Source organism: Lissotriton vulgaris, chromosome 11 (assembly GCF_964263255.1).
Source record: "Lissotriton vulgaris chromosome 11, aLisVul1.2, whole genome shotgun sequence".
Taxonomy (NCBI): domain Eukaryota; kingdom Metazoa; phylum Chordata; class Amphibia; order Caudata; family Salamandridae; genus Lissotriton; species Lissotriton vulgaris.
This window is the reverse complement of record NC_141699.1, coordinates 669,527,879-669,551,221: the sequence shown is the minus strand read 5'-3', so window position 1 is coordinate 669,551,221 and position 23,343 is coordinate 669,527,879. Positions and strand designations below refer to the sequence as shown.

Sequence of the window (23,343 nt, the reverse complement as noted above, 5' to 3'; positions counted from 1 at the left end):
TTTTGACATGATAGAATGGCCTTTCTTGTTTGCTGCGCTTGAGAGATATGGATTTGGAGGTAGATTTTTATCCTGAGTGTGTGTACTCTATTCAAAACCCCTGCCCCAAATCACGGTGAATGGAGGCTGATCAGCGACTTTTGAACTGGGTAAAAGGACGAGATTGGGCTGCCCCCTGTCGCCCCTGTTATTTGCCTTGGCGCTTGAACCTTTGCTATATGGATTAGGAGAGACCCCCTTATTCGCAGACTCAACTGGTCACCAGAGAGGATGGATAAAATGTCCCTCTATGCAGATGACATTTTACTCTATTTGGCCAGACCCCAATTTTCGATTAATAGGGTATTGCATATCTTTGCCCTTTTCCAGAAATACTCCGGTTATACCATCAAGTGGGATAAATCACTGGTCTATGTTCTAAGTGGGGAGCATCCGCCCCTCCCTTCGAGATGTGAGGCCAAGGTAGTCACCAAAGGTTTCTGGTATCTTGGAATATACATCACCAGGGATGCAGGGGTATTCCAGAAGCAAAATCTGGTGCCACCCTTGCATCGTCTCCGCGCAGATGTGCAACACTGGAAATCATTACCGCTTACACTCCTGGGAAGAGCTGCCCTTTACAAAATGATGGCACTCCCCCCGCTTCCTTTATGCACTACAGAATACGTCATACCTGGTCCCACCTCAATACTTTTGGTTAATTGAGTCCGAGGTTCGCAGTCTGTTCTGGAATAGTGGTACGCCTCGAATCGCCCTCGCCAAACTTACTAAAAGCTGGTACGATGGTGGTACTGCTTTGTCAGCCATTAGATCATATTACTAGTCTGCACAGTTGGTGGTTCTCAACCATTGGACACACAAACCCATCACAGACCCGGCGTATAGGATGGAGAGGCACAATATGTCTTCTGGCAATCACTGCAATTTAGAACTGAGCAGCTTAAGAAACTGACGATAACAAATTCAAGCAATTGATTTCCAACCCTAAGTAAGTCATGTTTTTCTGAGCAGTCACGGAAGTTCAACATTACAGTGGGACGCAGTTGGAATTCCAGAGATGATGCATTGGACCATAATACTGATTGATATTTAAAAGTCCACTTGTAATCAAGGCCAAGTAGATTCTCCTTGGCCCTTTGACAAGCGTGGATTTGAACCAACGTATGAGCTTCAGTAGGAGAAACGGAAAAGCTCAGCTCATGTATCTCCCTCAATTTGTCTAGAGATAACACATACAGGGCAACTATCAGCTCCTGTAAAAACTGGCAGGAATATGTTTTATTTGAGTAGATTCCTAGAACACCTTTCCCTGAAGATGCATGCACACAAGAACCAACACTATTATTTTTAGAAGGCTTTGTCAGCATGATAGAGCTCTGTTTCAGGGCAGATGATATGAAAATGTGTAATTGCAGATGTATACCTCAATCTCTTGATGTAATCCTTAAACAAACCCCGCCACTGGTCATATAGACCTGTGACTGTCAAAAGAGAGCAACAAGGAGCGACCGTCAGCATAAGAACATAATCAATTCATAAATCTTCAATTCAGTCAAAAAACACAGTGTGAGTTAAAGGGTTTTATTTTCAAATAATTTAATTTTCCATCTTTTATTAAAAGTTGCATTATTCTTTGAGTATGCTCATTAGATGTAAATATAATCCAGCAATCAATATTTGACCATTTAATAAAATACTAGTCAAAATCAAAGTCAATATAATAATGATGCAACAAGCGTTGTCCATAAAGGCAAATTTCCACATCTTTATTAAGATATTGAGAAAAGGTGTCAGTTTTGATACCCATTAAACAGTTCTGGTGAGAGAAATAAAAACATAAGCGTAAAGCTTTTACATAATAAACTCTAAAGTATTCTCAGCTCAGAATCAGCAGGCATAAAGAAATGGTCTGCGTACAACATCTCAGGTAGAAAAGTCCAAGCAATCCAGAAACGAGCCTCTGGCCAAAATGTCAGGCAAATGGATCCTACGATCTGCATCAACTCTAAGAACACGAACTACTATAAACACACAAATTCTATGTTGCAACATTATTTCATTTCTTCTTCTTGATGACCTATACGACTTCAGTATGCTCCTAGGAACAAGTTCACTCCTCATTTTCTCACCAGAACATAATGGACTTTCAGACTTTGGTTACAACATTGTTTTCCAGCAGTCCAATCTACTTTCACGTGACTCATTTTCACTGTCACTTCGCCTCCTCCTGATGAGAACCTTACTATCAGTTGTCTAATACAAACATACATACTTCATTAGCTAACAGTAGGCTTCCGAAGTTGCAGCATCTGCAGCAAAGAGAAGAAAAACATCTTGCACAAACAACTTTTTATTGCGAAAAACAGGTCTTTCCGAGTTTATTCAGTTACATGCTAAATCAAGTTAATATTTCCTCTTCATTTCACAGACATAGAACATTTAAGTATGGTTACCATCTATAAATTTGCATTTAGCACATGTTTATTTTAACATGCAACTAGAGCATCATTTTAATAAAGCATTTTACAAGCGAATAAAATTAGCTGCAGCAAACGTGGTGAACAAAATGAAGATACATGTAAATAGTACCAAAATAGGAAACATGATTCATACCAATCTTTTATACACCCGCTGATGGACTAAATTCACTTAATTCCAGTTAATGTCTACATTAGCATCAAAATCTTCCCGCAAATAGGAGCTGCCTAAATGGCACACACTGCTACAAGCTCACTGTTGATATTTATTCCAGTCTGTCACCTGCCTTTGGGTAAGGCCACTCTTCACCTCTTTTCTCGTTTTTCAGACAGTAAGAGAGCAGCCCTGGCAGACGCTGTTTTTCTTGAATATGCTCTCCTTTGAGAGTGTGAAATTCTTCTCTCCTTGTCACACCAACAAGCTGTATATAATATTTTTCAACCATAGTTTAAGAAAGACTAATCCTGTTTTCTGTTGTGTAGGGTATGAATAAAAATGTGGGAATTGCCTTGAATCTCTAAAGCTAATGCATTTATTTCTAAATATTACAATGCATGGATATATAACACACAAACCAGAAGCACAGTATGAAACAAAAAGCTACATTGTAAATGTCCACAAATGAAAATATAGCCGTTATAGTTGTTAAACTATTTGAATGATAATGAGCGCACACATAAATGTCCGTCATGAGAGGGCTCAGATTAATAATTGCCTCGTCATCAGTTATTTTTGTTATAATACATTGTGCTCAGATATGGTAGCTTGACTTTATTACCCAATAAGATTGTTTTTGATGCAATATGAATTATAATTTTTTTTCTTTTTTAAAAAGAGGGCTCAGAAGCAGAAATACAACAAGGCTTCCAACAATATCATTAGATTTTCTTATACATGGATGCACCTAAGAAAGGATACCACACGTATGAGAAATGACGCATCGCTGCGTGAAAGCAGAGATGCGTCACTTCTCAGTGCGCACTCCTTGCGACATACCTGATGCATCATATTTAATGTATGACGCATCATGTCGCAAGGAGTTACAGATATGTCAGTATTTCTGACGTATCTGTAAGCGCAAAAGTGATGCATTGCTGGAGTGTGTCACAAAAGTGACGCAACTCCAGCAATGTGTACTTTCACATGGGGCAAGCCCCATGTGAAAGGACTTGCGTCAGCCTTACGCCTGCTGTGAGGCAGGCGCAAGATTCCTAGAAGTGATGCAGCAAAATCTCATAGATTTCACTGCGTCACTTCTACAAGGCTTTTTGCCCCTGCATACATTATACCTAACGCAGGTATAATGTAGCACAGGGGTTTACAAAGTGACGCATCTGCTTTGTAAATAGTGCGCAACCGGAAGCATGTTTTACGCTGCCGATGCGTCACAAAAAGTGACGCATCGGACGCGCAAAACTGATGCAAGGCCTCATAAATGAGGCCCTTAGAGCTGGAGGGAAAGTTAATCCATTTGGGATGAGAATCTTGAACACTATGTTGCCCCTGACCAGACCGGCATTGCGGTTTGTCTGGGAGCAAAAGGCATGGCACAGGTCATGAACTTGAATTCTGGCGTCAATATTTCACAGGCCTGAGCAGTTTTGAGACAGGCGAAGCAGAATTCCACACCGCACCTGCAGCAAGTCATGTACTTGCACATATCTATGTGCTCAATGAGGAGACCGCAAGTGGGGCAAGCACGAATGGAGGGGCAGCCCTTTAAGTCACTGTCAGGCATGTCGATGACCTTGCATTTCTGAAGTATCACCAGGTTGGGGTCCTTGCACTCCTTATTCCCACATCCCACAGAAGATTTACTTTCACCTTTCCAGGGTCTCAGACACTGCCAGCAGAACTCATAGTTGCTCCCTTTCTTTTCTTTGCAGATGGTACAGAAGATTCTCATGCTGCTCTGGTCTCTGCGTTCTACTTTACACCTGCAACCAGGGCACTAAAATGAGAAAGATAAATGTTGGCACATTTTTAAAGTTCCACAATGTCTTATCAATGGCAGGGAGGTTACAGTACTACAAGTTGTCAAAAGATTCAAACATGCAGAAAAAGTGACAGATTCAGAGGAAATTTACATACCAACAAATAATTTGATCTACGCGCCTCCACAAATTCATGTCCACAAATGCCAGTTGTACAAGCAAATCCAAGAATACGCTGGTACAAATGTGCAAACTCCATTATTTATCCATTTGTTGAAAATGGAGAGGCTAGAATTGTGCATGTGGAGAATGGCAGTGCCCACTCGGATTCCTAGTTCCATCACAGAAAGACTTAATGGAGGTGAACTAAAACAGGAAAGCCAGAATAGGGAGACGAGTATGTACTGACAGGATGTTACCTCTAGCATCTGATCTAAAGACCATAAAACAGTTGTATTGTTGTGAAAACTGGCAAGCCAAAATGGCTTATAGGCAAATTCAGAAACTAAAATCTGGCCAGAAACATGATTGAGGAAAATTCCAAATGACATGAAAACTCCTCAAGGTGAAAAATCAAATGTGCACTATGATCTCACCCTGCAGGGCAAATGGTGAATAGGGGAAACAATCATGAATCCGAAAGCTTAATGATGATTAGAGCAGATGAGACACATGTTAGTAAATCATTCAGTCAAGTTAGTTGAAATACAGTAAACCACCATCTAGAAAAGTGGTCCAAGAATCAGGAATGAGGTGGGAATTTGATGAATTGAAGCCTGATGATTCGTCACCATATGCCCCTAGAGGGCTTCCTGCCGATGTCAATTAGCTCTGGGTTGCCGCAGAGTGCTATCTTTAATTATACAGTTATAACAAACAAATGCCTTCAGGATCACATGCATGGCTGCCATGTTGGAATTGTGGGAAGCCTAACTTGCTGACATGCTAACAACACGCATGATAACGAAAATACACTTGGAACCAAACCTGCCAGACAAAAGTGCCTCAAGGTGGAGTCCAAAACATTTCCAGCCCAAGTTAGATACTACTAGCAGCCCATGGAAAATCACTGCAGTATTCAACCCACACAAAGCCTACCAAGACAAAGAACTTCTAAGACGAAGAAACCAGCATGCTGTGAGGGTCTTTGTCATGAATGCTTGCCCAGGCCATATACTCTGAATAACGGTACCAAAAGTTAGCTGCCAATCCATTGGTAATTCTTATGCAGTTGAGACCTGCCCTAGAAGTAAAATCCTACAAAGCGTATATTCTAGCTGTTCCTAAGCAAAACATACAAGGTTCTGAACAGCTTAGAGACCCTCCAGCAGGGCATACAAGAGCCTCATCAAAGAGCTTGGGATAACCCATTGTGGATCACAGACTTATGATTATTATCCATTGAGAGCCTTTTTTGCCTGCCCTTTTCAACATAGTGGCAGAGAATGATTCCACTATTCCCACTAATTCCATGCACAAATATTTAATACCAACAAAATTATGCATCTTATTGTGTGGATAATCAACAATGAAAAATCTAGATACAACAAAGACACAGATCAGTTTGAGTCACTGCATTCATGAAAGTGTAACAAATATTTGGTGACAGTGTTATAAAGTGTAAATGGTGCACTGCTCAGTGCACAAAAGAGACTGCAGGCATAAAAAATAGTCCAGGTACAGTTTATGAAATAGAAGAGATCAATTTAAACCCACCAGTAACCATAAGTGGCGTGAATGAAGTAAATGCTGGGACCTAACAAATGCTCGAAATTTGATGTTAGTGCTTGACAACAGAGGCCACAAATCTATATCTCCTCTTGCTAAGTGTGAAGTTATTTCAGCAAGTGAATTCTGAGAAAGTTATTAAAATAAATTCAAAAGCCCTTCGCATATATGAGTATTATCCAGGTTAACGGATTTAAAGCTGACCTTCAGGGGAAAATATCTTGATGATTCATTTCAGTTCACTATTAGATCTAGAACTATGATGGAAGCGATAAAAGGATGTGTTTAAATGATATTGTATTCTACAGTTCTTGAAGGCAAGAAAATGAGTTACAAGCTGGAGACAATGTGAGTATTACCCAAGTAATTAGTTCCAAAATGTATCCTGTCAAAGAACCAATTTTATTAATTTTACCTGGGCTCAAGTCCTGGTAGCTATGGCACAGAGCTGACTGGGCTGATTTAAGAAAATGTCCAAAGAATTGAACAAAACCAAAACATTCCATAAGTCAAAACATAACACAAAAAATCCCACAACCTATTTCTAAAAAGTAAGAAACATTTAATAAAAATATGGCACAAAAAAATTATATCCAATAATGGTACCCAAAGATATGGATTCCTAAAGTTTTTCAACAAAAAGCACCCAAAAAAGTAAAATGCCAATTACAAATCACTGTTGGTGGTTGACTGCAACCTAGGTGCACTTTCCAGCGAACTGGGGTGGCGCAGAGATTAAATACACCAATCGGCTTGACCCGATCAAATTTGTATTCTGACCCTTTTTGTTATGGAAGTTGAAATTCTCCAGCAGGGAGCAATTAAATGTTAACAACAGTGACTGAAACATCTCTCTAGTCTAGCTGGTTACAAAACCATTCGGGCCCTGTTTGTGAGATCTGTGGCAGCACGGTTTCACTGGGAAAGTGCAGGAATGCACTTTTCCCCCTGCACTGGCACACAATGGGTTGCCTAGCCCAACACAGGTACCCTTGCACCATGGTGCAAGGGTGCCTGTGATGGAGCAAGGATTTGCACGTAATGCGACTTGCTTGTAATCAGTCCTCTCGACATAACGTTAATATTCTAATCAACATGTTTGTTTCATTAATATTGCATTACACAACATCTGAGGGAAGCTTGCATATGTGCTTTTACTAATGTTAATCCGCTTGCAATTAAATGGCTGCTGCTATGCAGGATTTCTTACTGCGCCTGCGTCTGTCACACTCACGTGACATGATGTATCTAACGCTTGGAGGGAAACTTTTGCTTCTGCGCATTAAAACTGTCACAACAGAGGCTGGTTAGACTAACCTTACAAAGCCAGGTACAGCAGAAGCGATGATGAAGCTAGTTTCCCCCTTCCTCCTTTGCGGCACCACCTGCGAGTTTGTAAAGACACACTCCTCAGATAGGACCCCAGCAGGGGAAGGGAAAAAAAGGAGAAATAAACCAAAACACTGTGGCAGCCAGAAACCATCTACAGCTTGGGTAGAAAGAGTTGTAGACTTCTCTCTTATGTCTGTATCTTGTTCCTTAAATAAGAGACACAATAAACAAGCATGAGACTTTCCCCCATACCCCCTAATATGGTACCCTATGTATATATAAGTATATTAGAGATACAACTCACTTTATATAGTGCCACAAGCATCCATAGTAAAAAAGGCACAAAAGGAAAAAATAAAGGAAAGAAAAGAAAGAAATTATGGGCTTCTATAGTTCTGCACTGAATTAATTCCAAAAGGAAGTGTCACCAAAAATGTATAAAGGTAAGGGAGACCTTTACTTGTCTGACAATGTCTTCACAAATCTCCTTTTATGCTGGTATTCTGTGAACCACCATATCCAGCTTAGTCCGGAACAGGAAATGAAATCCGAGCCTCTCAACAGCTCCGTGTGAAAGTAAAAATAAATAAATCAAATGCCCAAGTACGGATTCCTGGACGAGTTCGTATCCGCTTAGATTCGTACCAAGAATGAGAAACTAATACCCTACAACAGTCTTGCTAGTTCCTTCACTAGCGTGTAGCAGAAGCTGCTTGTTGTGGGTCTAAAGTACGGGAAGAAGATCCCGCGGTTAACAGATGCAGAAGCTCTCACTTTTCCGCATCGGTGCGGCAGCGTAAATCAAGCAGCGCGGATCCCCGACGCTGCTGAATTCAGGTCAATGGTCGCGTATGCACTCCGGCGTGTTCGCGACCCGTAAGAATATCACAAAAAAGAACAGGACTCAGAAACCAATACCCGCGGCTCCAGGAAACTGCAAACGGGTTTGCGGGAATGCCTACGGGATTCTTGTAGGCCAATTACAGACTCCAGGCTCCGTTGTCTGTGTCCTAGCAGACTTCACCAACAAGATTAGGTGACAAGCACCGAGCATAGGGTAAGGAGGAGCCTATATAGGAAGTAGGTAGGAGTGATACGGAAAGAGAAGACAGACCGGGATTCAGGTATTCTGGGAATTGTAGTCCCGAAATACCAATCTCGCATTCATTCCCCCGTACCTGGCTGTGATCGCACCAGTATAAACAAAGCACACTGGCCAAAAAGGAAATAAAGTTTTAGTCATTCGCGTGACCTGCAAAGAAGGAGACAGATGCTGGCACCAGCGTTTCTAAATCGAGGAAACCATACCCTTTCCATCTTCACCAGCTGGTAGATTAAACCACCATAGAGGTTGAAGGACTATCGTGTTGACTGAGTCGGCTGACCAGCAACCCTAATCATACAGGACCAGGTTTCCAAGAGGAGCCGAGGTTCATTTAAGGCTGTCCCACCATTGTTCAGTCCTGATGAAGTCCCGCCCTTGATGCGCACAACCAGCGCATCGCACCCCCAGGGTCGAAACGTCGACGCATTCCTTCTTTCCATGAATCAACTATACAAATACCCACTAGGACCCAAGAATTAATTGATGTACCTATTGGTTTATTGCAATTATAGTTGGCTTTGTCAAAGAACCGTTTGATTTGACATCAATGTATGTTGTTTTTAAATGTATAACAATTTTGCACAAAATTTATGTGGTTTATATGTTGAATGTGTTTTTGTTGGACAGCAAAATTAATGATTTAACATGATTCAGATATGATGGAAATATATGACTAAAACTTTATTTCCTTTTTGGTCAGTGTGCTTTGTTTATACTGGTATAGATACCATTATCCTGCTACCCGCGCAGGGACGGATTCTCTAAGTAATGCAATAAGAAATACTATATCAGTGTGTATTTCGTTCCGACAGAACCATTATTAATAGTTCTGTCATCTAACCTTGAAGCAATGCCAAGCTACTGCGCACTGGAAGATGCGCATGAGAAAGCAAACTTTTGACCTTAAACGGAAGAGAACTTGTTAACATGTTATAACAATGTATTTGTTAAAAGAACATTCATTGTCGGGTGGAATAAAACATACGTGGGAAAATAATTTGATGGGCGGGAACGTTAATTTTAATATCATCAAGAAAAGTTTCATTTTGGTATAGTGTGATGACCTTTCCTCATTCTTTGTCCAATCAAAATTGGGGATCCTTACACTTGCAACATTGGGGGGTGGTACACTGACCTGGAAAATAGTATAACTAGGGTAGGCTTAGCTAGTTAATTTGTCCGACTTGTCCGAATAGCTGACCTGTCACTGACCCAACACACTCAATAGGTAATCGGGAGCAGAGGTCCTGGCGGAGCACTCTGTCAGAAGGTTCGATACCCATATCGGGGTTTGCAAGCTGAAGTGCTGGGGAAGCACTTTATTGGAGAAATCGATAACTCTCACCGGGTTCTGGCTGTTAGCTGCAGAGAGGGAGTAACGCAGGTGATGCAACTTTAACTGCGGGTGCCGGTCTTAGCCTGTGGTGGTCCTGTCCTGATCCAATTTGGTGTTACCTGTCCTGATTCTGATCTGCACCTGCCTGCCTTTATGGTGCCTGCACTTTCGGGGTTCTGTCCTTTAAACTGACCCGTGGCCGGGGTTAGTAGTTCACACCATTCTAGGTAAATATGCTATGTGGGCATGTCATTATTCTGATTCCTTCTCTCTTCCCACCCTAATGTTAAATGATAAAAGTTTTACATATTGTTGTATATCGTTAATCTGATTCCTTTTCTCTCCCCGCCCTTTTGTCAAATGTGTAAAGACTGCTTTATAAGAACTCTGTTCTTATTCTACCTATTATTCTAACACCTTTGACCCCTTAGGACTTTAGGTACCGATGACGAAGATTGGTAAGACAATGGTATAGGTCCTACATGAAATTTATAAATCACTGATTAGAGGAAAGCGCACAGGTTACCGGGTTAGACTCACATTACAAGTTCATGTTTGTTTTATGGGCCCAGGTGAGTATGGTCGGTGACCTGCGCGCTCTATCACCTGTGTTGCACGCAGGATGGTTTTTATACAGAAAGGGACACCTTTTTGCACAAAAACAATCCTGAGTGGCATTTTGCTCTTTATATATGTGGAGCAGGATGCCGCACACATAGAAAGAGGAAGTCATCTAGAGAAAAAAACATATTTCTTCTCGCTATGCCTCTCCTGGTGAGGCATATCTTTTTGGTATTCCAAGGTTTACAAAGTCTTGTAAATCTACGGATGCATTAAAAACGATGGAGGTTGCGTGGTAAAACACATGCAACACCCATGAAAGGCCTAACCTGGCCAGTGTTACACAACAAAGAGATTTGCAGCACTTTGCGTTATTTTAAAATTTTGGAGCCACACAAAGTGGCTTTGAGTGGCTTTAAAAATGTGAATTGAGGTTTGCGTTGCTCTTGCATCACGTTGCATCGTGCAAAAGCGATGCAAACTGGGGCATAAATACGGCTCATAGAGTACTTACCTTTTTCTTTAAAGAACCAACTTCAGTCCTAACAGTGAAAAAGCTTCTGGGACGTAGTTATTGAAGGAACATTCAAACATCAGGGGGGCAATTTGTGAGAATGTCACGCAGGGCAGCACGTCACCTTGCTGCCCTACACTGCATGACAGGGAAAGGACAGGAGTGGACTGTATTTAAGGCAATACAGTGCATTCCTGCCTTTTTACCCTGGGCTGGCAGCCTAGTGCTAATGTAGGCACCCTTGCAACGTGGTGCATGGGTGCGTACATTGCATGCAGGATTGTTTTTGTGCAGGAAGAAACACCTTCCTGCACAAAAATAATCATGAAAGGCATATTCCTCTTTCGATAAGTGCTGTATTCTGCCACACAAAGAAAGAAGAAGTAACAAGGAGGAATACATATATTTCTCTTTGTTACTCCTCTAATGGGAAGGCATATTTTTACGAGCATTCCCAGATTTACCAGTTCAGGTAAATCTGGGAATGCATCAAAAACCATGAGAGTTGTGTGGAAATGCCCATGCTACACTCATAGAACGTCTTCCCAGGGCAGAGTAAGGCAATGCAGCGATTTGCAATTGGGATTGCAAGGCTTCATAAATCACGTAAGGTTTGGGTCATTCTTGCACTATTTTGCATGGTGAATGAGCGACACAAACTGACCCATAAATAGCTCTAAATCTTTACATGTTTCACATTTAAATACCAGGCGCTTTACCTTGTGGGCTACAAGGCCTACTTTATGGGGTCTTACTTAATATTTAAAAGTAAGGTTTCTCTCCTGGTAAAAGGTTTAGTTTGATAGGTTCTGCCTTCAAGCTTAAAAACTACAGGCTGTTCCAAAAAGCCTGAAGACATGTTTTACTTCTCAGGCTAGTGAATTGTTCAATAGGAGCTGCAGTCCACCAAAGACATACACAATGCATTACTGGAAAGTAAAAAATGCTATTTGGGGATTAGCCATTTGTACCATGTTTGGGGGTTAAGAGCACATACACAGGAAACTAGACAACAGTAGTCAGAGTTTAAAATAAAATCAGCATCAGTACACAAAACCAAGGAAAGCACCACCTTCCCAGACTTTATATAAATATATACAATATTTATTTATGCCTGTGCTTGTATTTTTCTAATGTTTATTATCAACTTATGTTGGTACAGTGTAGTCTGCCTTGTATATCAAGTGCTGGGTATGCAATAGTGAAAACGCCCTTGGTTCACCAAAATGAACGTAATTTTTATAGCTGAATTACATCAAATTCTCCCAGGGTTACTGAATGAGGCATTTTTTCAATATAAGAGGATGAAAGTCTCTAACACAATTTACCTGTCAACATTATATATTGGATATTATTTTAGATATTGTTAGTCACTTAGGAGATCTATGACCATAGAGGAACGATTCCGATGGCCATATTCCTTTATAAGGTCATGGAATGCCAAGGTGACATGCAATATCCTTATAACATTCGGCAAGGGATATTTTATTTCTTATAATACATGGCCACAACATTACCCCGCCCACAAACTGCCTTAATCCTTGATGACTTGCCCTTCATATGAAAAGGATAGTATGAATCGTGACATGAAGGATAAAAGCGAAATCTAATGCACAATTAAACACATCAAAAGTAGTTAGTAATTTGGGGTGTGTGTCATGGAACTCTGCAAGATGGCTGCTCCCATGTAAGCTCTGGAGATCACCTCTTTCTAACATCAGATTTTCTTCCTCTGCAGCATAGTTGAGACACCCACGTGCAGAATGGAAGTCATCTAGAATGAATGAGTGATCTGCACTTATTTCAGGTGGGCAGCTCTGAATTTGCCCAAACTAGCACTCAGAGTGATAGGAAAATGGCAGAGCATGGCTCTGACCTTTGCATCATTTTGCTATCCACAGTTTGCCAACAGCAAGATCCCCGTTGGCTCTCACATTATTCTAGGAAGTGGTGGATCCGTGGTGTGGGAGTCTGGGCATATGGCTCCCAGGTTAACTCATTCCAATGCTGTTTAGCAGGGTGCTGTTTGGGGAAAGGGTGCCCTCAACCTCCCTCTCAGTTCACTTTGCAGGCCTGTTCAACTTCCTCTCTGTAGTCTGGCAAAGTGTAGCGCTCCCAACATCAGGAATATGTGGCGTCTGCCGATCCAATGGCTCATCGCGTTTAAGGCGACATGGGGCTAATACACCAGCAAGTAAATAATTTCACCAACTAGAGGTTCATGCTGAGAGTGTACACACAGAATGGAATGTCAGTGTGTCAGCCGGGAATTCTAGGTCTCCTCTCCTTTCTAAGCACAATGTGATGTATATATACCCGTAGGTCTCCCCAGAGGTCCTACCTTGCTGTGTTACTGTGTTGGCCTAAACAATGATGTTGGGCCTGAGCTTTATACGGAGATATTGGTAGTCCTGATGGGCTTCCAATAAGCCTCATGCATAATGTATGAGAATCGAACTACGGAAACCCTGCGTTCTGAATGCAATGTCACATCTGGGTAAAAGGTCAGTCCCCAAGAACCGTTATGTATGTAATGTAGGGAAATATATAGGTGAAAGGTTATAATGTTACTTGCGCCTATATAGAGTACCTACATGGAATATAAGAGCAGCATGCCACCTACTAGGTTGGTGGGTGAGGGTTCTTCTTACAAATCCACTGGATTGTTGTGCTCCAGTGCTTGGCACTGAGTCGGTTGAACTAAAGGATTCATTAGTGGGTCCGTCCATAGTGTTGCATTTATTGTCAATCAAGGGAAGAAGACTCACCCCTCTGTTTTTCATCATTCACTCTGTGATTCTTCCGTATATATTTTCTAACCAGTGTATATCAACAAAGGATTGCTTGCTGTTTGAAACCAAATAATTTGTTCCATTACAAGTTCTATTGTTTTGTCGATACGCAAGGTTATTGTTCTATGTTCCTAAGGCTCCAAATCTGTGTCTCATTTCTATGGGAGATAAGGGGTCCCTTTTATCTTGTGGGGACTCCTCCCAAAGCGCGGTCTCATTAACCTTGTCTCTAGCCTCGGAGATTCCGCTCAAAGGATTGGCAGTGGGGGTTTAGGGGTCTTTTATTTTGTTATGTTGCTCATTCTTCTCTCCTCCATCTCCCTTTTTCTATGCTTCTGCTTTCTCTCTCTCTCTCGTTTCTCTGCCTCCCTACCCTATTAGTCCACCCTGACCCTCATATTGTCGGGATGTGGATCCTTCATTACACCCATATAGGAGTTCCCCTGCCGTATTTACATACTCTGTTATTACAAATGCACGACATTCAGTTCTATCCAGGTTCCATGTCTACAGTTAAGATTGTCTCCATCAATACAAAGAACCTAACCCATCCAGTGAAGAGAAAAAATGTAGTCACTTTTCTAATAAATTAAAAGGGGATATTGTCTTTCTTGAGGAAACTAAAATTGCCTATAAAGAAGATATCTCAATTAGGACAAGCTGAATGGAGGATGTGGCTTTATCAGGTGTACTGAGAAACAGAAATGGGGTTATTATGCTCCTATCTACAAACTTTTATTTCAAATGAACAGGATAATGCGGGATGCTGGCTTCTATCACGACTAAAGAAAGATGAAAGTGAGCTAAACACGTTGAACGTCTATGCTACCAACATAGACAATTCCAAATTCTGAGACACCCTTAACGCCATACTATCGCTTTTATCACATGATGCGCCAATCATTTATGTCGGTGATTTCAATCTTTCTATACTGACTAGACACTCTACCTCTGAATTTAGATCACCTAAATCACATAAAGCTATGCAATAATCTTTGTACTAGCCATAAAGGCAATGATGTATGGAGACTCCTTAACACAGTCACCAATGAGTTTACTTTTTTCTTTCCACCCCACTTAAGTTACTCACACTTCGATTATCTTCTTTCAGACTATACTGGTACAATCAGTTGCCAATGGAGGATGCCTGTCACAGAAGTTTACCTGCCCGCATTTTGCCAAAGTTTCTCTGAGGCCCTGCTGGGGTGGGACTTTGTCCCCCAGCATCCCCTGTAGCATAGTAGGGGCCGGATGCACTGACCCAGGCTGAAAAGAGGCCGGCCATTCCCGTGGTGCAGGACGCCCCTGGGCTCGTACCCCAGGTGAAGACCGGGCCAAGAGCTGGCCTGCATGGGCGTGCCTGCAGATGACCAAGACCGGGCTGGGCTCACCCTCTGATGAGGACCCTCGATTAGCTGCAGCACCCTGAGTACCTCGGGTGAGTGCAGCAATTTACATACACAGCATGGGTAAATGTAAAACTATTGGAAGCACTGCAGTCCCCTCGCAGAATGACTAGCACAGATACTTTGCTTGAACGAGCCATGGGTGTTGTCACAACTGAAATTGCCTTAATGGAGCACAGATTATCCATGGAACAGGGGAGGGGGCTAGTTGACATGGATAGTGGCTCTGGCAGACTTGCTGGTAATTTGCAAGACACAGAGAAGGTACAAATTTCTAGGGGTGACGCAGAGGTATGCATGCCCAGCAATATCTACGCAGATTGCACGCAGTTAGCTGCTCAGGGCAATGTGAGTCTGATCCCGGTGCCATCTAGCACAACGAATGCTAACTCCCCACCAGAACTGTTTGTGAAGTGCAAAAAGACCAGCAGCTGCACACCTAAGCCAGACAGACCATTTTAATACGGGTTTCCTTGGTATTGAGGAAATATGCAAACAAGTTTCCACTATTCTGCCCAATCAAGAAGGGACTGACCACCTTGGAGGTCCAAATAGCTAGTTTAACTAAACGTATCCTGCTGGCTATTAACTAAAATAAGAGTACTGGTCGTAATGACAAACATGCTGTTTTGAGCATCAGGAAAAGAGGGGGGGGGGTAATTTGCTCATCAACAACAACAGAAAGTCAGAGAGCAATCCCTTCTGCACCAGCTATGACCTCCAGCTCTAATCATAGCACCATGGCCCTTGCTGCCTCGGAACAAGTGGCACCCATATTGACCCCTCTTTGAACTTCACAATGTGCAGGGCCACAGTCAACTTGTGCAAAATCGATTTGGTTCCCAACCCAGTGCCTTGACCTTAAATATACCTCCAACGTCATGACTTTTGTGCTGAAATTGGCAAGAGGGTCTCCGCTCCAGTCTAATCGAACTGAGACTTGGAAACAGCTGCACAATAGGGTCATGCACTGGCTCAGCCTTCACAAAAACTTTAACGTAGCAGAGGGCAATAAGATCTTAATGCTGTACACGGTTGGATGGGTGGCTTCCTCATTAACCTCTTCCATGCTCATGACGAGCTTGGCTCGGCACGAGGCACGGATGAGCTGTACTCATGACGAGCTCAGCTCGTCATGACTGTTGGAACGTTCACACGCGGGGATAATTACCCCGCTGTGCTGAACGTTCAAAAACGGTTGTGGTTGTGACGAGCTCCGCTTGTCATGAGTGCAGCTGCACTGTGCCTCATGACGAGCCGAGCTCGTCACAAGCACAGCGGCGCCGAGGGAGACTGCATTATTTCGAACTTTAGCTAACAGCCAAGTGTCAGGAAACTGCTGTGGTTCCATGAGGAGGGTCTGCATGCATCTACAAGCTTCATTACTCTGCCACTGGAGCATTTCTATAAATCCTTCAAGCAGGTGACACATCTTCTTCCATCTAGTTACCACCATCGCCTAAATTTGGGCACGGTATGTAGCAAAAGTTATGCTGTCCTATCAGGTCTCACAGTGATTGATTGACTTGGGGGCGCCTGAGCCATCCTTCGATGGTATTTTGCCAAAGCAATCTGTGGTTTTGCTGAACCGCCCATCCGTAAGTTCAAGCACCTCCACTCCAAAGAAAATGGGCCACACAATGTACATTTAAAGCTGGAACATTGCAGGACTCTGCTCTAAAGTGCATCTTCCAGAATGGCAACTATTCATAAGAAGCTATGACATCCTGCTGTTGCAAGAGACTTGGGACCTCAACTCTACTGTGCTTGATGGGTATCTATGTTTTAGCGTACTGGCTACTCCATACTGCTCTGGTCGCGCCTCAGTGGGCCTAACTATACGGCTAAACCTATCTCCTGGAGGTCACAACATGGCCTTAAATACCTCCGGCAGTGATTTAAAAGTTGTGCAATTCAAAGTGGATTTCACATTGTATATAATTAATTTTTATAACAATGATTTGGTTAATGTTCTAAACAGCAGTTTTTCTGGTTTATTCAAATATATTGATTCACTCATGGGGAGATTAACAGGAGAAGAGCAGCAAGTGTTTCTATGCTTAGAAGGCAATTTTAACACAAGGTTGCAGTGACATAGGGCAGCAGCGCTGCAATTTGCCCACCGCCCTGTGATAATATCACTCTATGCGGCCGATATGCTCCTCTTTGTGAGAGAGCCACAGAAGTTTCTATCTCAGATACTGAGAAAATACATCCGATTTGGGAGATTTTCTGGCCTCACAATAAACTGGTCCAAATCATTAGTTATCTCACTCACTGCTTCCACATCTCCCCACACGCTGGAATTTCCCCTACTGTGGTCAGAGGAGCCTGTCAAATACCTCGGTGTGTGGGTCCATCATGACCCTGAGGTGGTGGTCCGCGAAAATTATGGTACCGCATGCACAAAACTGGAACACCAAGTTGATCGCTGGATACGATTGCCACTGTCACTAGCTGACCGCATGGCACTCATAAAAGTAATTATTTTACCTAAGTTTCTATATTTATTTAACACCATCCCTATATCTCTTCCTACAGCACTGTTTACAAAGAGTCAAACGCTTCTAATTACGCTGATATGGGGGGTAAACGAGCGCGAGTAAGTCTGTCGACCCTCTCCCTAGATTACAGCAGGGGGGGGTTTCAATGTACTGGACATGCGCCTGTACTATTTGTGCACACAGGCACAGTTTGCCTACTATTGGTACCGCACTCACAACTACAGTCCACATGTGGCTGTGGAAGATGGAGATGCTTACCCAATCCCTCTAAGCTCCATACTGACCCACACACGTCGGGTCATACCCCGTTCTGAAATTAACTTTGTTAATATTACTATTGCGGCCTGGCAGGCGCTGGGTAGTAGGGCGGGAAAACTCCCGTTATACACCCCACTTATGCCCCTGGCACAACACACGAGAAGGGTGTCATGCGCACTTTAACTCTAGCTGGCATCGATAAAATGCCGGACCTCTTTCCGGATGGTAGATTTCTGAAGCCGGCGGATCTAAATTATGTACTCAACCAAAGGCTTCATTCATTCGTTTTCACCATGCATAGGCTTCGGAAGGCATTGCAGGCACACTACCCATTATTTCCGACAGAACCCCTGACGCTCCAACCTCTACATACACTACTAGCCAGCCTCACAAGACATAAACTAGTGACCCAACTATATCAAGCTGCCAGAGACGACACTCAGCTGACTCAAAACAAGAGTATTGGGAAATGGAATAGAAAAATGGACCCCACCACTTACGCAGCAGGACTGGGAGTACTGCTGCCAGTTGACTGAGGCACTTACATCGAATGGAAACCTGTGGATAATCCATTTTAAATACATACACCAGGTCTACCATACACCACATAAACTCTTGAAGTGCGGTCTTATGGACCATGACAGATACAAATGGTACAATGCATTGGGGTAGACCTCTGGTATCTAGCATGGGAATGTGAGAAGGTGGCAGAATTTTGGGGTGCTGTGATAGCTATTCTACACGATATGACTGACCGTGATTTGGAATGTTCCTCGCATGCCTGCCTATTGGGCTTGGTACCGTTTTTGAAGGGAATGATGTACAGGTTTGTTAAACTAGCACTATTGCTAGCCAAGCGAGGGTGGCCATGTCCTGGGAGAGTCGTGTTTGTCCCTCCACCACCAAGTGGCTATGTGACATGGTATATTGGCAGGAAAACCTGGCTCTGTATGCTGAAGAACTGCCAACGACGCCTAGACCAATAAACATCTGGGAACCTCTATTGCAATACCTTTGCTCACAAAACAATGAAGCATCACTGGACTCTGATGCGCACTACAAAGACCATCTTGCACTGTATATATAGAGTCATATCAGAATATATGCCCTACTGTACCTATTTAATGCTACATGTTGTTATGTTTGGTAAGAGGGGGCGTGGCCAAGAGCCGAACATGGCGGACGTGTAGTTGCTGAGCTCCGTCCTTAGCCCTCGATACCAGCATAATATCCTGCCTGCCCGAAGTGCGACCCACCTAGATATTGCGCCCGGAGCCTCAGGTGGTGAGTGGCGTGCAGCAACGGAAAGCCGCCCCCCTCGGACATTGCCGGAGACACTGGGGAACTAGAGTGCCTGCTGGGGCCTTCTGCAACGTGGCGAGCCACGGCCTCGATTGGCCGACGGACCGCACTGCCACCGGGTGCCGGCGCCCTGTGAGAGGGACCCGCGCCGGAGCGAGCCTTGGAATCAGCTGGCTGGCCCGTGGACATCGGCGGGCATCCGCCCCAATTTACTACCCTGATACCTCCCCACTGGCGCTGAGATCCCCTGACGGACCTGCTCGGCCGGGCGGCCGCCCGCGACCGCGGGAGACATCTGGACCGTCCCGACGCCCGCCTGCACTGTGAGGAGGCACTCGCACGGACACGAGCATTGGCGAGGCAAGTGGGGCCGGGGGTGCGCGGGGACAACCACTGGCAGCAAGAGACCGGGACGGCTGCCTGAGCCACACACCTGCCTTCTTCCCTTTGGGCCCCGGATGCCCTGAGCGACTGGCACGGCGCCCTGCACTGAATGGCGTGCACTGTGTTAACCTGAGGGCAGAGGCGCCGAAGACACATTGAGACGCCAGCACACGGCCCCTGCACTCATCACCAAGGTGGGGGCCCCCAGGCACCTCCACAGGGTTCAACCACACGGCGACCTGCGTGCGGGCCACAGTCCACGTGATCCCTGCTGCTGGACTGGGCAGGAGGTGCCTTTCGTCCTCCCGGCCTCTGTTGTGACCCCCCATACCTGCGGACCGTGACCCCCCCCCCGGCACCTTGCTGGAGCCGGGACTGTAGCAGGGCCCGGGGCCCTCCGCGGGGCGACGACACACCTGCCAGGGGCGCTATCATCACCACAGCACCATTGACCCTCCTTGCGCTGGGACCCTGCTAACTCCTGCTTCCTTCCTGCTGGTTTGAGGAGCAACGAGACCACCCTCCGGACCGGTGAGTGCGCCTCCTATAGCGCCACCCTGCAAACCAGAACGATGGGCAGAAATAGGGGCAAGACCCAGGACCAGGGTGCTCCGACGGTCATGCAGTCCGCGGGCTCGGAGGACCCACTGGCCTCCTCTAATGTGGACATTATCCCACCGACGGGGATGGGATCACAAGACGCCAAGCTGGACCTGATCCTCAACGAAATACGCGCCACGCGTGAGGCGCTGGAAACACGTATAGACAACATGGCGACGGGCCTCTCCCTACTCCGAGCGGATCATAACAAATTGGCGGAGCGAGTCTCAGAACAAAAAATTGCGCTGAACGACCTCATCCCCCAACAGACGGAACACTCTGCAAAGCTGGAGGGCGTGGAGAAACAACTCAAACAGCTGTGGGACAGGGTGGACGATGCGGAAGGACGTGCCCGCCGCAACAACGTCCGCATCCTGGGCATTCCGGAACGGAGCGAGGAGAGGAACCCCACCCAATTCGTGGAAGATTGGCTGCGGAAAATGGTGGGCCCGGAGGATCTTACAGCCCTGTACAGTGTGGAACGGGCGCACAGGATGCCGTCGAGACCCCCGCAACCGGGAGCACCCCCCCGTCCTCTGATTGCGCGCCTCCTCCACTACAAAGATCGTGACACTGTGCTGAGGGTGGCTCGAGAGAAGGCGCCAATACGCTACGAAGACAAGACCGTCTCTATATATCCCGATTTCACGCCCACGGTCCAGCGAGCCAGATCCACCTTCATGGGTGTGAAGCGCAAACTACGGGAGAGGGACATGAAGTATGCGCTCCTGTTCCCCGCACGACTCAAGATCCTGCATGGCAACAAATCCCACTTCTTCGACTCGCCAGAGGAGGCGGAGGAATGGATGGAGGTCTCGCTATCACCGCCGGCTTCGCAGGACCCATTTGCCGACGCCGGGAACGACAGACGGAGGAACCCGCCAGACCGGAGGGACGCTACCTCCAACGCCAGCCGAACCCCCCCCACCGGGAGGTCACCGGCGACGGCGCAGACTTCAAGGGACCGGACAACGGGTCATTCCTCAGGGATGCAGCTAACGGAGGAGGCCCTTGCCGCGCACGATGCGGTGGCAGACGAGGATGGGGTCACTGTCACCACTGACACGCACACCGAGGTATCCGGGTCGGTGGACAGCCTACAGTTATTCCCGAAGATCACAGCCCAGATGGCAGCGGAGTTCTGATTGGCGACGCAATTGGTCCTCTCCGGGTGGTAACGTATGACCGAACCCCCCCCCTTTCTCATGACTGGTGGGTTGCAGAAGGGCACACTCTATCAAGGGCTACCATGCCAGAGCGGGCTATCAAGTGACAGTCAACGGAGGCCTACTCCCCCCGTTCTGAATATGGAACACATTGACTTGTACCCACGTTGGGCACCCTTGTTTGGCTCCCGAGCCCGTTGGCCTGGGGACCCTTTAGTTAAGGGGATATACGTTCAAGGGGCACTCCCACGTAATACCACGATGAACCTGCCATGGTCACGCATGAGCTCCGCTCTACCACCACACACAGAAGGTTATGGGACCGCTTAATGTCTATAATTTGTGCACCTGGAATGTGAGGGGACTGGGCTCGGTACACAAACGCCATAGGATTTTAGCACAACTTAACCGTAGAGGGACGCAGATAGCTTGTTTGCAAAAGACACATTTGAACAATGCTGAAAACGTAAAAATGCGCAAAAAATGGCGCGGACAGCTCTTTGCTACCTCCTATTCTGCTTTCTCCAGGGGGGCGGCGATCTGGCTTCGCTATTCTGTCCCCTTCAAGGCGATAGAACAAAAGATTGATAAAGAGGGGCGTTATGTATTTGTGAGGGGTTTACTAGATGGGGATGCCATTGTACTAGGTTGTGTGTACTCACCGAACACAGGCCAGTCGGAATTTCTGCTCACTTTAAATGGGATACTTGCTGCTTGGGCTGACCACCGGTGGATCATTGGCGGGGATTTCAATGCTGTACTCGATATTACATTAGATAGGTCCCACCCCCCCCTATTGGCCACTGAGAGCAGGAAACAGGCGGGCGCCCTGACGCGCTGGGCTGAGGGCTGGGATTTGGCGGACGCATGGCGCAGCACACACCCACGGGAGAGGGAATATACCTTTTTCTCCCCGCCCCACCAGCTCCACACCAGAATTGACCATATCTTCTGTTCCCGCTCCCTGGCGACCTCCATTGTCCAAACCCAACACATGGGGAAAACCCTGTCCGACCACAACCCCGTTGAGCTCACCTGGCAGTGGGGCAAGCTGCTACCTCCTATCCCGGCTTGGAGACTACCCCCCAACTTGCTTGAAGACACAGTCTTCCGTTCATCCCTGTCCGACACTATAGACACCTACTTTACCACAAATGCGAACACAGCCAGCACCCGGCAGATCGAATGGGACGCATTTAAAGTTTGTCTAAGGGGGGAGGCGATGGCAGCCCGAGTGGGTAGAAAGAGAGAGGTCATCAGTCAACTAAGCGAAGTGGAGGGCTCCCTAGCATCCCTGGAGAGTGAGGCGGCGGGCACCAATGCACACTTCACACCGTTACAGGAGGCTCACATAAGACATGCAGAGCTACTAGAAGACCTGAGGCTCATAGACTACAGAGAACACACGAATAGGCAGCATACACAGGCGGACCGAGCTGGCACCCTCCTGGCCCGACTCCTACAAGACTCTCCACCTTGCCATCCAATCTTAGAAATACTGGACCAAACTGGTAAGCTGGCCGCCACCCAAATTGGGATTAATACGGCGTTCAAAGACTATTATACCACGCTGTATAGCCCCCCACCGCCACAGTCAGAGTTCACGTATGAGACCTTCATGGGGGAGCTGATCCTGCCCCGACTCACCGACATGCAAAGTAAAGATCTACAGCGCAACATCTCCCTAGCGGAAATTAGACAGGCGATACGGGCACTCCCTAGAAATAAGGTCCCTGGAACTGATGGCCTACCGGCCGAATTTTACACAACATTCATAGATCTCCTTGCCCCGCGTTTGCATGCTCTCTATTTGGAAGCCTTACGGTCGGCCTCCCTACCACAATCATCTATGCAAGCGTTGATCACATCCCTCTTAAAACCAGGCAAAAGCGGGCTACAGCTGGCCGACTACAGACCCCTGTCCCTTCTAAATACTGATTCGA

General features: G+C 45.6%; 1 protein-coding gene across 1 annotated transcript in view; it reads right to left on the bottom strand.

Annotated features, from left to right (window-relative positions):
- Positions 1-1,565: 1,565 nt before the first annotated feature.
- Positions 1,566-23,343, bottom strand: part of LOC147683313 (E3 ubiquitin-protein ligase RNF19B-like) — a 95,844-nt gene continuing 74,066 nt past the window's right edge. Inside the window, exon 3 of the mRNA XM_086943762.1 lies at positions 1,566-4,429. Coding sequence (XP_086799888.1) covers positions 3,971-4,429 — 459 coding nt within the window. The 3' untranslated portion in view covers positions 1,566-3,970. The remainder of the gene's footprint in view (positions 4,430-23,343) is intronic.